Here is a 16,552-nt window from a genome sequence, read left to right as displayed (position 1 = left end):
ACAGCCAGCATTGTTAGGTGTCTCCCTAACAGCCATTCCTGTCTCTCTTCCTTTTTTAAAAAATAATATTTATTTAGCTAGTTATCTCGGAGAAGGCAATGGCAAGCCACTCCAGTACTCTTGCCTGGAAAATCCCATGGATGGAGGAGCCTGGTAGGCTGCAGTCCATGCGGTCACTAAGGGTCGGACACGACTGAGCGACTTCACTTTCACTTTTCACTTTCACACATTGGAGAAGGAAATGGCAACCCACTCCAGTGTTCTTGCCTGGAGAATCCCAAGGATGGGGGAGCCTGGTGGGCTGCCGTCTATGGGGTCACACAGAGTCGGACACGACTGAAGTGACTTAGCAGCAGCAGCAGCTAGTTATCTCTTTATCTGTGAATGTGTTGATTATATTATTCCATTCTTTGACAACTAAATCCATTTAATTGTGAAGAAGGTGTATTTTTTTTTTTTTCTGCACCATGGGATTTGTGGGATTTTAGTTTCCTGGTGAGGGATCAAACCCAGGCCCTTGGCAGTAAAAGTGTGGAGTCTTAATCACTGGATTGACAAGGAATTCCCATGAAAGAAGTGTATCAAATTCTTTCTGTATAACTATTTTCATAATTATCAGTGCAATTTAATTTTCTTTATATCCTTTGCTGTTGTGTTTGATACATAGACTTATAACTTGTGTCATCTTCATGAACAGTATCTTTTTCATTATGTATTGCTTGTCTTTATACATTTTAATGCTTTTAATTTCTACCTTGCTACCCCTTCTTTCTTTTAAATTTACATTTCCTTCTTATTTCTATGCTTACCTTTATATTTTTATCCTTTCTTGATCATTTTAAGGGTGCTTTTTATAAACAACAAATTTTGAAAATTTTCTCTTTGAGTGGTAGAATTTAGTCCTTCAAATGTAGTAGTTTGTAGCAACTTTATTCTTCTGTATTACTTTACTATCATTACTTTTAATCATCAATATACTTGTGTTTGTTTTTTATACTAAGGTATAACACATGCAAGGGACTTCCCAGGTAGCTCAGTTGGTAAAGAATCCACCTGCAATGCAAGAGACCCCGGTTTGATTCCTGGGTCAGGAAGATCCCCCGGAGAAGGGACAGGGTACCCACTCCAGTATTCTTGGGCTTCCCTGGTGGCCCAGTTGGTAAAGAATCTGCCTGCAATGCAGGAGACCTGGGTTCGATCCCTGGGTTAGGAAGACCCCCTGGAGGAGGGCATGGCAACCCACTCCAGTATCCTTGCCTGGAGAATCCCCATCACAGAGGAGCCTGGGGGTTACAGTCCGTGGGGTCACAAAAAGTTGGACACAGCTGAGTGACTTTCACCTATAACACATACATAGAAAAATGCATAATATATAAATGATGGGTTGATGAATTAGTATAAAGCAAATCTCACTCTCCTATAGTATGACCTTGGATCAAGTGTCCATGGATCATATGCATGGGTCTGTTTCAGGATTCTCTATTCTGTTTCATTGGCCTATTTGTCTATTTTTGCATCACTGCCATGCCATTGTTAGTTTTTGTAGCTTTCTCCTAAGTCCTGGCATCTAGTAGACAAGTTATTCTGACTCACGCTTCATCAACTTTGTTTTGGCTACTTCAGTGCCTTTCATTACCATGTAAGTTTTAGATCAAGTTCCACAAAATAACTTGTTGACTGGGATTGCACTGAATTTTTAGATAAATTTAGTTAGAATTTATGTCATAAATATGATAAATCTCTCATTTATTATTTTTTTTCTTTAATTCTGTCAATAATGTATGATAATTTTCTGCATGAAGGTCTTACATATTTCCTCCTGAGGTATTTGGTAGTTTTGATGCTATTATAAATGTGACCTTTTAAAGCATTTTTTATGTTTGTTGCTAATATATAGAAATACAATTGAGTTTTGTTTATTGCCTTATTTTCAGAGACTTTTCTAGACCTACTTGTTGACTGCAATAATTTACATGAAGATTCTTTTGAATTTTGTATATTTATCATCTGAGGATAATGAGAGTTTTATTTTTTACTTTCCTATTCTTTCACATTTTCTTTCTTTCCTTGCTGTCTACACTGATTAGGGCTTTAAGTACAATATTGAGCAGAAGCAGGAGTGATTACTGGCTCCATGTCTTGTTACTGATATCACACTTTCAACATTTTACTTGTAAATAGTATACTTGATATAAGTTTTTTTGTAGGTACTACTTTTGTTGTTGTTTAGTCTCTCAGTCATGTCTGACTCTTGCAACCCCACAGACTACATATATTTAAATATTAGTATATTGGGGCTTACCTGGTGGCTACCCACTCCAGTATTCTTGCCTGGAGAATCTCATGGACAGAGGTGCCTGGTGGGCTACAGTCCCTGGGGTTGCATAGAGTCGGACATGACTGAGCAACTAAACTTATGTATATATATATATACACACACACACACATATATATATTCTCTGGTAGATATATTTATAAATATATTGACAAAAATATAAACTGATATATATAAATTGACAGAATACTATATATACATATGTATAGTATTTTTAGTCCATGTTATCAGTATTTGACACATGCAAATTTAGACTTGTAGTCTCCTGGTGACTGAAGCCTTTTATCATTGTAAAGTGTTTCTATCTTTAATCATGTTTTTTGCCTTAAAGTTACTTTGTGTGTGTTTGTGTTCCAGTTCAGTTCAGTTCAGATCAGTCGCTCAGTTGTGTCTGACTCTTTGCGACCCCATGAATCGCAGCACGCCAGGCCTCCCTGTCCATCACCAACTCCCGGAGTTCACTCAAACTCATGTCCATCAAGTCGGTGATGCCATCCAGCCATCTCATTCTCTGTCATCCCCGTCTCCTCTCACCCCCAATCCCTCCTAGCATCAGACTCTTTTCTAGTGAGTCAGCTCGTCGCATGAGGTGGCCAAAGTATTGGAGTTTCAGCTTTAGCATCAGTCCTTCCAATGAACACCCAGGATTGATCTCCTTTAGAATGGACTGGTTGGATCTCCTTGCAGTCCAAGGGACTCTCAAGAGTCTTCTCCAGCACCACAGTTCAAAAGCATCAATTCTTCGGCGATCAGCTTTCTTCACAGTCCAACTCTCACATCCATACATGACCACGGGAAAAACCATAGCCTTGACTAGACGTTTACCTGATATTAACAGAGTTATGTGGTTTAATTTCTAAATGTGTTTGCAAATAATTTTTCCCATTGTTTTATTTTCAATGTTTCTTTCTCATTATGTTTTATATGTGTCCATTGTAAACAGCATATTGTTGAGTTTTGTTTCTTTATGTAGTCATATAACCTTTATTTTTAAATTAGGCTATTTAGTCCATTTAAGCTTAATGCAATTACTAATGTATTTAGAATTAAATTTGTATCTTACTATGCTCTTTCCACTTGCTTTATCAATTCTCTGTTTCCTCTTCCTAGCCTTCATCTGAATTGATTGTTTTTTATTATCCTACTTTTTTTCTTTATTAGTTTAGAAGTTGTATATTGTATTTCTTTTACTAGTTCTTTCCCTGGAGATACAACATACAACCATAACTTATCAAAATTTGATATTAATTTGTCTTTATTCTCTTTTCCAACAGTGCAAGATCTATAGGATCTTTTACGTACATTTATCTCCCTGTTTATTTTGATGCTTTTGTGGTATATTTTAATTTTCTGTTTTAGGTCTCATAAGACATTATTTTTAAAAGTCAGTATTTGGGGGATTTTTCCATATATTTGCCATTTTTGTTGCTCCTTTCCCTCCTAAATTCTTTGGGCATCTGTGTAGGAATATTTCCATTCTGCCAAAAGAATGTTCTTTAGTATTTTCTTTAAGTTAGGCCTGCTGGTGATGTGTTACCTCAAAACAGTTTTAGATTTTTTTGTGTCCATGTTTTTTTATTTTACCTTCATTCTTGAAAAGTATCTTTGCTGTGAGTAGAATTCTAACTTGCCATTTATTTTTTCAGTTCCTTGTGGATGCCATGACAGTGTTTTGGCATCCATTGCTTTGTTTTGAGATTGGCTGTTGGTTTTACACTTTCTTTCTTTTTTTTTACATGTTGTTTCTTTATTACTTAGCTGCATTTAAAACAGCAACAAGAGTAAAACTGCCAGTTTATGATTTACAATAATAAATATGACATTAAGCCTGTCAATTGGTTTAAGTGATTTTCTCCATTAATATTTAGTTCTCTGTGTACAGATGCAGAGAAGGCAGGAGGTAGGGTTCATTCCAGATCTGGTTGTTGCCAGCTACAAAGACCAGAAATGAGAGAGCCAGGACTTAAGGGTATTTACAGGGTATGAATAGAATGGTGAATCCTGAAATCTGGTTTGGACAAAAAGAGAAATGAACTGCGAAGAAACTGATGGGCAGTGAAAAATGATTGCCTTATTCAGTGTTAGAGCTAAGCTGTCAGTACTGTTTTGTTGTGCAGAGCAATCCTAGAATCACTGGAGTCAATGCATAAAGGAAGGGGTGGAACTGCCACCGTCATGCTCAGTAGCTAAGTTACATCTGACTCTTTGAGACTCTGTGGACTGTGGCCCGAAAGTCTCCTTTGTCCATGGGATTTTCCAGGCAAGAATACTGGAGTGGCTTGCCATGTCCTACTCCAGGGGATCTTTCCCGTCCAGGGATCAAACCTATGTCTGCATTGGCAGGCAGATTCTTTACCACTGTGCCACCTGGGAAGCTCTCAAGAATGGAGTGGGGGATGTGAAACATCCCTGACATTGCCTGACCCACTGTGAGTGATGGTCTAGTGTAGATGGGCCTTCATTGACTTTTCTTTCTGTGTCCCTGATCCCGTAACTGGATTTCATCTGAGCATTGCTAAGTGGAAATTCCTCCAGGTGTTTGAAAGATTATTGAACTTTTGCACGTTTTCTGTTGTCACGATTTTCTTTCTTTCTTTTGTTTTTACTCCTTTTTCTTATGGGATGTTCAAATATATACAGGACAATGAACCAACCCCATGTGTCTGTTACCTAATTTCAATAACAATATCTGACATTCTTATTTCACATATTCCGCCAAGTTTTCTTTTGTTATTGTTAGAGTTTTTGATGCAGATTTCCTGCATCATGTTACTTCCTTGTAAGTTACATTGAACCATATAAAATAGCCAATGTTGGACAAAATTTGGAACTACAAAACAGAAATTTCATATTGTTCAATCTAACACTTTACTGTTTTTCTCTAAAAGAAACTCCATATACCTATCAAACTATTTTTCTAACCCCCACAGAAGATCTACCTCCAAATGTCCAAGTGCATCTCATAACCTATCAGTTATACTTTTCCCCAGAAGCTTGTCTTTCTCTCTTCCTAAACGGCAGTCATTCTGGTGTTTAACCCCTTGCCCATTTCATAGAGTGGGTTTCTCTTTCCTCAGTCACGTGTTTTCATTACCTTGATTTAGTCCCTTTTTTTGTTGAAACTAATTCTCCATATGCTTCCCTCCAGAAGGTTCCTGAGAGACAGAAAGTTTTTGTCCTTGCCTGCCTTCATCTACCCTCAGTTGTTGGAGTTATAAAATCTTATGCCCCAAATCATCTTCCATTCAGAACTATGAAGGCATGGTTCCATGACTTCTTGTGTTGCTGTTGAGAGATTTGATGTCATTTTCATACAAAGGTTTGGGAGCCACACCTGTTTGTTCCTATCAGAAAACTTTTTAGATGTTCAATTTCTTCCTTTTTTTCTGCATTTTCACAATCATCTACCTTCATGCACGTTTTAATTTCACTTTAGATGTTGGGCTCTTAGAGGAAGAGAATTGTCTTCCTTTGACAATTTCTTTCTCTCTCACTGTTAAAATTTTTTTTTTTTGGCTTCACTGGGTCTTCGTTGTGGCATGCAGGCTTTCTTTAGTTGTGGACTTCCTTTGTTGCAGTATGCAGGCTTAATTGCCCCACGGCATGTGGGATCTTAGTTCCCTGACCAGGGATTGAACCCAAGTCCCCTGCATTAGAAGGTATATTTGTAACCACTTGACCTCGAGGAAAGTTCCTCTTTCTCACTTCAGGGTTCTTGTCTTTGGAGATTTCTATGTGGCCCTGATCCTCTAATTTTTGACTTTTCTCACCTAGTCTCCAAACTTCGTTTTCTGGGAAATTGTCTCAACTTCATCTTCCAAACTTCCTATTAATTTTGTTTGTTTCTGCTGCAATATTTTGATTGTTTCTACTTCATAACGCTTTGTTCTTGGGTTTTTTTTTCATATTTCTCTGAGGAAAATGTGATTTTGCAGTTTTCTTCTGCTTTTGGCTTTGTTTTTGTTTCCTCTAAGTTTCTCTTTTTTTCTTTCACCCCTCGTCTTTTTTTTTTTCTGATTGTTTTGCTTCTCTCTTTCATATCAAGCCCTCCCCTATAATCATGTTTCAGTGACTTTCTCATAAATATGAACAGACAGCCAAGAATGAACAGATTTTTAAGGAAATTTTCAAACGTAATTGCAGACTTGTTGACTTGAGGAATGGTGGTGACTGATGGAGAGCTGGCTTTTTGTTGGGGGGTGCCAAATGCTAAATCTTTAGGTCTTGTCTTCTGCAGCCCTTGTTGTTGTTTAATCTCCAAGTCATGACTGGCTCTCAACCACCTCACCCCTGCTGTGAACTGCAGCACAGCAGGCTTCCCAGTCCTTCACTGTCTCTCAGAGCTTGCTCAAACTCATGTCTGTTGAGTCAGTGATGCCACCCAACCATCTCATCCTCTGTCACTCCCTTCTTCTCTTGCCCTCAATGTTTCCCAGCATCAGGGTCTTTTCCAATGAGTCAGCTCTTTGCATGAGGTGGCCAAAGTATTAGAGCTTCAGCTTGAGCATCAGTCCTTCCAGTGAATATTTAGGACTAATTTCCTTTAGAATTGACCTGTTTGATCTCCTTGCAGTTCACAGGACTCTCAAGAGCCTTCTCCAGCACTACAGTTTGAAAGCATCAGTTCTTTGGTGCTGAACCTTTATGGTCCACCTCTCATATCCGTACATGACTGTTGGAAAAATCCATAGCTTTGACTATATGGATCTTTGTTGGCAAAACGATATCTCTGCTTTTTAATACACTGTCTAAGTTTGTCATCGCTTTTCTTCCAAGGAACAAACGTTTTTTAACTTCATGGCTGTAGTCACCATCTGCTGTGATTTTGGAGCCCAAGAAAAGAAAATATGCATGGTTTCCACTCTTCCACCATCTATTTGCCATAAAGTAATGGGACCGGATGCCATGATGTTAGTGTTTTTGAATGTAAAGTATTAAGCCAGCCTTTTCACTCTCCTCTTTCAACTTCATCAAGAGGCTCTTTAGTTCCTCTTCACTTTCTGCGATTAAAGTGGTATCATCTGTGTATCTAAGGTTGTTGATATTTCTCCCAGAAATCTTGATTCCAGCTTGTGAGTCATCCAGCCCAGCATTTCACATGATGTACCCTGCATATAAGTTAAATAAGCAGGGTGACAATATATAGCCTTGATGTACTCCTTTCCCAATTTTGAACCAGTCTGTTGTTCCATGTCTGGTTCTTACTGTTGCCTCTTGATCTGCATACAGGTTTCTCAGGAGGCAGGTAAGGAGTTCTGGTATTCCCACCTCTTGAAGAATTTTCCAGTTTGTCATGATCCACATAGTCAAAGGCTTTAATGTAGTCAATGAAGCAGAAGTACATGTTTTTTCTGGAATTCTCTTGCTTTTTCTATGATCCAATGAATGTTGGTAATTTGATCTCTGATTCCTGCCTTTGCTAAATCCAGCTTATACATCTGAAAGTTCTTGATTCATCTACTGCTGAAGCCTAGCTTGAAGGATTCTGATTATTGCCAGCATTTGAAATCAGTGCAATTGTGTGGTTGTTTGAACATTCTTTGTCTCTGCCCTTCTTTGGGATTGGAATAAAAACTGACCTTTTCCAGTCCTGTGGCCACTGCCGAGTTTTCCAAATTTGTTGGCCTATTGAGTGAAGTACTTTGGTGCCTTGGTGCCTCCAAATCCCCAGTCTTCTGTGGGTTCTATGAGGTAAGCCAACTTGTTTCTCGTTGGTTTTGCTTCCCAAGTGGCTCAGACAGTAAAGAATCTGACTGCAGTGCAGGAGACATTGGTTCGATTCCTGGGTTGGGAAAATTCTCTGAAGGAGGAAATGGCTACCCACTCCAGTATTCTTGCCTGGGAAATCCAATGGATGGAAGAACCTGGTGGGCAACAATCCATGGGATCTCGAAGAGTCAGACACAGCTGAGCAGCTAACACACTGCGCGCACTTGGGCTGCAACACCCTTTGTTTTTCTGCGCAGTTGCTCTTCCTCCTAGTTTGTTGCTCATCCTTCTGTTTTGTTTCCTCCTGCTTTCATTCTAGTTTGTTGAAGTCTCTAATTCAGATTACAGTTTTGTATCTAACAGGACTGTTTTCAGCAGTAGGTTGGTAGAAAACCGTACTGAAAATGGTTGTAACACACAGGAGTTCATTTTTCTCAGTAACAAGTGTGGAAGTAGATGGTTACTGGCCTTGGTTCAATAGCTCAGTGATATGAGGGCTAGTGTCTCTGTGCTTCTCTTGGCCTTTCCCTGATGGTCAAAAAAATGAAAAAGTACAGCTGCACATAATATCCATCATTAAGTCAGGAGGAAGGAAGGAAAGAATAAGGATTGTGTTGTTTCCTGAACTTCCCAAAACAGACTGGCTCCTATATGGTCCTATGGTTACTCCTTGCTGCGAAGAAGACTAAGAAATTGGTTTGACATATTGATGCTCTGAACAAATTGTTGTTCCAGTTCATCCAGAAAGAAGGGCAGGGGGATGGATATTAGGTAGTTAATGAATGATGTTGGTTACATATTTCATATTTTGGATGCTATCATTTGAATGGGCTTTCAGGTAAAAGGAAATGCCATGTTTAACTGCACTGTGAAGATTAAGTGAGAAAATCCATATGAACCGCTGAGCACAGCGCATGGCACCTAATGAATAATCAGCAAACATTTCCTATCATGAGATCACCCAGGGTGTTCCATCTTTGCTCGGGCTGTCTTAGTGGTGGTTGGACTGTCCAGGTGGAAGTGCCACTAGGCTCTCAGATATGTGGGTCATCCCTGCAGAGAGACTGGGCTGAAGAAACAGATTTGGTTGTCATCTGTATGTGGATAGTGTTTGCAGTCTTATACATGGGTGGGATTACCCAGGGAGAGCTTTTGTGATGACCAAGCAAGCAGGAAGCAGACACCAGAGAGTTTAAATCAGACTTAACAAACATAAATTGTGATGTTGGTACAAATAAAAATATTTGTACTTTAAACAACGAATTTACTCCTCTAGCATCTACTATGTGCAATATACTTTTCAAGGTACTGAATTATCAAAAAATTAAAGTACAGTAAGTTATAGAAATGGGTTATAAAGTCAGACCAAATGTAGTGCATTTATAGCTATATAAATATGAAATTATTTTTTCTAGTTATTAAAACATTTTTTAGAATGCTAGGATAATAAGTCGTGGAAATTAGAACTAAATTGCCTTTTAAAACATAGATATGTTTTCTTCCCAAGTTATTGAAATGTGAAATAAAACACGGACCATCATATAGAGGTTTATCCTGGCTCTGATTATAGCAGCCATGCTCTGTTCTTGCTGACAGGCCAGAAACATCCAAGGACACACTGCAGATGTGTGTGTTTGTGTGTGTTTTCTTCCTCTTTTGCGTTTCATTTTCTCTGAAAAAATGACTGATGGTTTTCTTTTGTAAATTGCACTATGATTCCAATTGTAGAGGTAAGTTCTGTCAACATTTTTTGATGTGTAGGAACCATTTTGAATTTATCGTTTTATTAAGCTACTTTTTTTTTTTCAAAATGAAACAAAAAATACTTTCTTGGTAATCATTTAAAATTAATATATAGAGTTATGACACTGGGCATTAACCTTTGGCTGTATCTACACAAAATATATTTTTCTTAAAGACTAAATAGTAATTTTGTCAAAACAAAACCCCCAGGAAACTAAAAACATTTGTATTTGGAGACAGTGAGCCAAATTCTAAAATTAAAATTCCATCTTGATTACTGCATATTTTGAAAACCATATGTCATGTATTTCTACTATGCACTTCAAAGGGTAATGGACTCGGGTATGTATACAACAGGATGATCAGTTGGTCACGTGGTCTGGAAAACTGGGTCATAATAGAAGGAATGCTTGACGGAATGGGGGTATTTAGACTGAAGAAAGAACTACTTGAGGGAATCATGATCGTTTACTTCAAGTATTTGAAGGACTGATAACAAGGCAAAGGATAGATGTTCTGTGTTGTTTCAGAAGGCAATATTTATTTATAGCAGTGGGTGAATTTGTTTATTTCAGTCCCCCCAGCAGAGAATTTTCCTCTGAAGGTGTCAAACATATCTAATGGAATTTTATCAGTAACTGGGAGGGGTCTATATCAGGCGTTGGCATACTGTGGTCCTTTGGCCAGATCTGGTCTACTCTCTGTTTCATAAATAAAGGTTTATTGGGGGCACAGCCATGCCCATTTGTTCCTGTTTTGTCTGCTGTTGATTTGCTACAAAGGCAGCGATGAGCATTTGCAACAGAGACTGGATGGACACAAGGTGTTTACTATCAGGACTTTAACAGAAAGTGTTTCAGACTCCTGGTATAGATAAGAGTCAAGGGTGTTATAGAAGATCTAACTCATTGGATAGTAAGGTAGTATGTGCTGTGTGTGTGCTCAGTTGCTCAGTCATGTCCAACTCTTTGCAACCTAGTGGACTGTAACTTGCCAGGCTCCTCTGGAATTTTCCTCCTCCTCTGTGGAATTTTCCAGGCAAGAATATTGGAGCAGGTTGCCATTTCCTCCTCCAGGGGATCTTCCCAACCGAGGGCTCAAACCCGAGTCTCCTGCATCTCCTGCATTGGCAGGCAGATTCTTTACCCCTGCACCACCTGGGAAGCATTAAGTTAGTATGCTGCTTCTGCTAAGTCACTTCAGTCGTGTCCAACTCTGTGCGACCCCATAGACAGCAGCCCACCAGGCTCCGCTGTCCCTGGGATTCTCCAGGCAAGAGTACTGGAGTGGGTTGCCCTTTCCTTCTCCAATGTGTGAAAGTGAAAAGTGAAAGTGAAGTCGCTCAGTCATGTCTGACTCATAGCGACCCCATGGACTGCAGCCTACCAGGCTCCTCCATCCATGGGATTTTCTAGGCAAGAGTACTGGAGTGGCTTGCCATTGCCTTCAGTTCAGTTCAGTTCAGTTCAGTTCAGTCGCTCAGTCGTGTCCGACTCTCCACGACCCCATGAATCACAGCACGCCAGGCCTCCCTGTCCATCACCAACTCCTGGAGTTCACTCAAACTCATGTCCACAGAGTCAGTGATACCATCCAGCCATCTCATTCTCTGTCGTCCCCTTCTACTCCCGCCCCCAACCTTTCCCAGCATCAGAGTCTTTTCCAGTGAGTCAACTCGTCGCATGAGGTGGCCAAAGTATTGGAGTTTCAGCTTTAGCATCAGTCCTTCCAATGAACACCAAGGATTGATCTCCTTAGGTGGCCTCAAAGATCCTGTCCAACTAAGATTCTATGGTTCTATATAGAGTTGATAACATATATAATTAAAATGTATTTAGTTTGAGTCAGAAGAGGAATAGATGTATTTGTCGATATAATTGTATTTATCTTTTCCACAAAGAGCATTTATATGGAATGTCAAATTGTAACAGCCTTTTGCTCTAACTATGAAATGCCATTGTTTTACATTTCTAGTGGTTACACAAGTGGATAGGAATGAAGCAATGGAGTTCGTGAATAATTAGGTAGTGTCAGATTCAAAGTTATTTAATATTTATAAAAATAACTTTTCTCTGACAGACCATTAGTGGCATGAATTTCTATGTTAACAGACTTGCTAGTTTTTCCTAACTTTATCATCTGAGAATCTCAAAGTGCTTTGCTTGTATTTTTATACTTTATTCATTTAAATCCTTTTACAAACTGATAGTGTTATTAAGAAGGTTCCATTAGATGTTCTGTCTCTGTGTGTGCGTGTGTGTTTTTCATGACATGTCCTATGGAGATATGGAAGACATACGTTTTTCAGAACAAAAATTCACTGAGAAGATAACATTTTGGAAAAAAATTTTAATGTAATTTATTTGATATCAGTTACTCTGTTGGAAAATTAGAAACATGAAAAATATCTACAGTACAGTCGGAGTTCTAATATCAGGTTTTAGACCTCAAATTCTAAGTCATTGCTTTTCTTCTGCAATATAACATCTTTATTAAAAGTACTTAGATGCATGACTTTTGCTTTAAAGCTTACACTTTAAATATGTGAATTTAGTTCATCATATTTAATAAACACACAGTGCAACATATTTTAAAAAAATTAATGGACTTTACTTTTTAGAGCAGTTTTTGGTTTACAGAAAAATTGAACAGAAAGTAGAGAGAGTGCCTATATACCTCTCCCCAACTCACATCCTCTGTTATTAACATCTTGCATTACTGTGATACATTCGCTGTAATTAATGGGCCAGTGTTGATACATTTTTATTAACTAAAGCCTATGGTTTACATTCCCTGTAGAAGGAAATGGCAACCCACTCCAGTACTCTTGCCTGGAGAACCCCATGGACAGAGAAGCCTGGCGGGCTACAGTCCATGGGGGTCACAGACACGGCTGAGTGCCTTAGCACACAGACCATTAAAATACTGCTCCCTGCTACCCTCCCCGACCACAGTGTGTGCTTTGCCCAATATTTTTAAAGTGTTGATTCCTAAACATGAGTGCATTTTAAATTTAAACTTGGTGATTCACTTTTAATTATACTCTATGAAATATTTTTCAAATAAATACTGAGTCAAATAAGGACTCAAGGATGAGAAAGTTTTGTTCGCCTTTGTAATTTGTAAGTAAACAATTGGACTGATTTTAAGTGAATCAAGTCAATTATAAAAATTAAGAAATTGAAATTAAATAAAACCACTCCAAACCTGCTATTTAAAAACAAATATGGATAATATTTCAATGCCTAATAAAAGTATTTATGTTTCTGTGGCTGGGGTGCTAACATCAAGCTCTTTGTGCTTTTAAAAAATACTTGAAAATCAGGAAGTTGTAGAGCTGTCAGGCTCATTGAAGGTCACCTAACAGTTTAACAGCAATAATTTCGAATGGGACAAGCATCTCATCCAGTCATGTAAAGATGGCAGACTGGATGGGTGGTAGGGTTCGACTGCAGAACTGGGGCTCAAAAACAGTCATAAATTAGCCCTCTTACTGGATTAAACCGTTAAAATAGCCTATCATGATAATTTTTTCATTCAGTGAATGTTTAGTGTCTTTCCATCTCCCTGCTGAGGGTACAAAATGATTAAAGATATTGTGAAAAGTCCAGACTGTCTGTCTGGGGGAAAGAGGGAAGCAGGTGAATTCTGCACAGGTTGGGAGATACAAGGGAGGAGCCTGGGCCTGGAGAGCCGGGGTGCCCGGTGGAAGGCGCTCCCGCCTACCTTGAGGGAACCGGCCTGGGTTTGCCTCTCCGGCCTCGTCTGCCGCGCTCCCTGTTACTGGCCTTTCAGTCCCCTCGCCACACCATGCTTTTCTTCTCTTAGGACTCTCAGATGCTCTCCCCTCTGCCTCCCTTACCTCCAAGCCTCCTGATGACCCGCCACGCACGCTGTCATCCCCTCACCCACCCTGTGCTCTGCTTCCTCACCTCGCTTAGCACAGCTGTTAGGAATTGCTTGCTTGCTATCCCCCAGCTCCGCCCCCAGAAAGTGCTTTCAGCTGAGTGAGAGTTTAAAGCAGGTGGCTCCCACAGGTGGGGGCGGGTTTGTTCTTGGAGATAAAGGGGCGTGGGGGCCAGTGGGTGTTGCGTTCTGTGTGCTCCTCCTCAGGGTCAGGGCCTGGGTCTGTGCGGTTTTCTTATCTTTTCCCCTCATGGTTGTAAAAGGACTGCTCCAGCTTCCAGCGCCGTGGCTGAAGGCTGGAAGAGGGGATGGCCCTGGGTCCATTCCTTTTATCTGGGAAGCGAACTCCGCACCTTCCCTCCCGTCCCCACCAGCCTGCGGCACATTTCCTTGTGGGCACCGTGGGCGTCTCTAGCTGTAACCAGCTTCCCAGCCATGGTAACCAAGGTGAGTGTTCTTTTATGAGATGGTCAGTTTGGTGGAGCCACCTATTTGAAGTTCAGGAGAAAAGTTTACTATGCCCACAGGTCATGGAGACAAAAGGCTGGGCATGTCTTGCACAGTCAAGGGGACAATGGCAGGGGAATCAGGAGGCAGCGAGGGGAAGGTTTAGGCCAGAGTCTTTGTTGAGGGTATCTAGGAAGGCAAGGCAGGGCAGGTGAAAAGTTTAGGATTGGCTGTCAGAATCATGCTGGAGGGCTTTGGACGGTAGAGTTGTCCCTAGCTGCCTGGAATCTGGCCCTGGGACGTTTAAGTAAGTGCTTAGTTGCTCAGTCCTGTCCAACTCTCTGCGACCCCATAGACTGTAGCCCGCCAGGCTCCTCTGTCCATGGGACTTCCCAGGCAAGAATACTGTAGTGGGGTGCTATTTTCTACTCCAGGTGAATCTTCCCGACCCAGGAATGGAACCCACATCTCTTGCATCTCCTGTGTGGCTAGGCGGGTTCTTTCCCACTAGCCGCCTGGGAAGCCCGAGGGATATTTAAGACAAAGGACTACTGCCTGTTGGGATGTGGGGCCCAGTGGAGGGGGTAGGGCTCAGACGGGTTAGTTTGCATTAAAGGCAAGCTCAGGGCTATCTGTAAGAATTGGCAAGCCCCCAGGAGGGCCAGCCTGTCTCCAGCCAGAAGGGTTTTTTTAAGATGTCAAAACTTCATCAGTTCAGTTCAGTTCAGTCGCTCATTCGTGTCCGACTCTGCGACCCCATGAATCACAGCACGCCAGGCCTCCCTGTATAGAGAAAATATACAGTGAGGGAGGGGGGTGGGTAATGGTGTGGGTTCACTGCCCAACAATGCCCACCACATCACAAGACACCTGAAGGGAAGGGGTCCTCCTGTTCTCCCTGAATTCCCCAAGCCTAGCACAGGTCCTGGCACAGAGAACAGACAGAACATGTATGTCAAAAAGAAAGTGGGATAAGGACATTCCAGGAGAAGGGAATACCAGGCACAAAGGCACTGAGCCTTTATGTGTGTTTGGATACAAGTGACTGGAGTACAGGCAAATGACGGACTATTGGAAACAGATTAGAAAGAAAGTTTGGGGTCAAACTGTGAAAATCCTGTATGTTGTGTTAGTTGGTCTTGTCTTCTTTCAGCACTGGGGAGTCACTGAAACAGTTCAGTCAGGGAGCAGCACAGAATTTGGGGGTTAGGATGTTAACTTGGTAGTGTGGGCTAAGAACTGGAGGTAGAGAGGCGGGAATCAGGGGGACTAATTAACAATATCATACTGTGGTTTGATAAAATAGAGGGATAATAATCCGGGGAGTTAGGAAAGTGTCGTTTTGAGGTCACCGTGTAGAACAGATTCTCTAACTATGACTCTGGACTAGTAGTATCAGCATTGCAGGGGGATTTTTTACCAGCTAAGCCACAAGGGAAGCCCGGAAACCTGTTTGAAATACAGAATCTTGGGCCGCCACAGAATCAGAAGCCCTAGCCCAGGGTGGCAGAGGGCGGGGAGTAGGGGGAGCTGTCAATGAGTCCGGCAGTCTGTGTTTTGACAAGACTACCGTGTGATTCTGAAGTATTTGAAGCATAAGAGCCATAAACTAGAGTAATAGGCTTGCGGGGGTGCAATCTAGCAAGCTGATCCAAAGCAGCCTCTGTGCATATTAGAATCACCCAGGAGCTTTTTCAAGGTGACTAGGTTAGGTCCTAAAGTAGACAAATTGGAATCTCTAGGGGTAGAACCTAGGCATTGATTTCTTGATATTCCCAGATATTTCCAAAGTGCAGTCAGGCTGAGAACCACTGATCTTGTTTAATACTCAGTGGTGAGAAAATTCAGAGCTGGAAGATGAGCTGCTCAAGGTCACACAGCAAGTTCAGGTAAGAATCCATTTTTTAATCTTCTTTATGATGCTTTAAACATGATCCCAACTTTCAAATACTTTGCTTTAAGACAATGGCTTCTAAATCATCTATAATAACAAATATTACTATCAAATTTTTAGAAGTAAATAGTTTATAGCATTATTTGAAACTGAGTTCTCCTTTAACAGTATTTCACATTTCAGAAAGTTATCCTTTTTGTAAAGATATCATAAAAATAGTTATTTTCAACGTCAACAAAAAAGACTATACATAAAATATGGGTGAATGGAGCTTTTCTATTTGTGAGAATTAAGTAATAACATTTTTTTCAACTCTAGGTGGAGCTCTTTGGTTTATACATACATATATTGTTTTATTTATAATTTTGAGACTCTTAAATAGGAACTGAGATTATTTTTAAAGTTTAAAAATTTGTAAGATGTTCTCAACTGTCTGCTCTGCTGTCCTTCTGGTTTTAGAGTCATAGATATAAAAAACTCATTTTTGTTTCACTGCTTGACCAAAGAATCCAAATCCA

General features: G+C 40.4%; 1 protein-coding gene across 4 annotated transcripts in view; it reads left to right on the top strand.

Moving 5' to 3' along the window:
• Positions 1-16,552, top strand: part of ACYP2 (acylphosphatase 2) — a 177,153-nt gene that overhangs the window by 24,086 nt on the left and 136,515 nt on the right. Inside the window, exon 4 of one of the 4 annotated variants that reach the window (XM_088841472.1) lies at positions 2,693-12,667. The exons of the other annotated variants lie outside the window; for them this stretch is intronic. Coding sequence (XP_088697598.1) covers positions 2,693-2,885 — 193 coding nt within the window. The 3' untranslated portion in view covers positions 2,886-12,667. Of the gene's footprint in view, positions 1-2,692; positions 12,668-16,552 lie in introns of those variants that run through there. 4 annotated transcript variants of the gene reach the window in all.

Source organism: Moschus berezovskii, chromosome 11, assembly GCF_049115385.1.
Source record: "Moschus berezovskii isolate FMDL1 chromosome 11, NW_MosBer_1.0, whole genome shotgun sequence".
Classification (NCBI taxonomy): domain Eukaryota; kingdom Metazoa; phylum Chordata; class Mammalia; order Artiodactyla; family Moschidae; genus Moschus; species Moschus berezovskii.
Note: the sequence above shows the minus strand (reverse complement) of the source record. Positions and strands in the feature narration are given on the sequence as shown.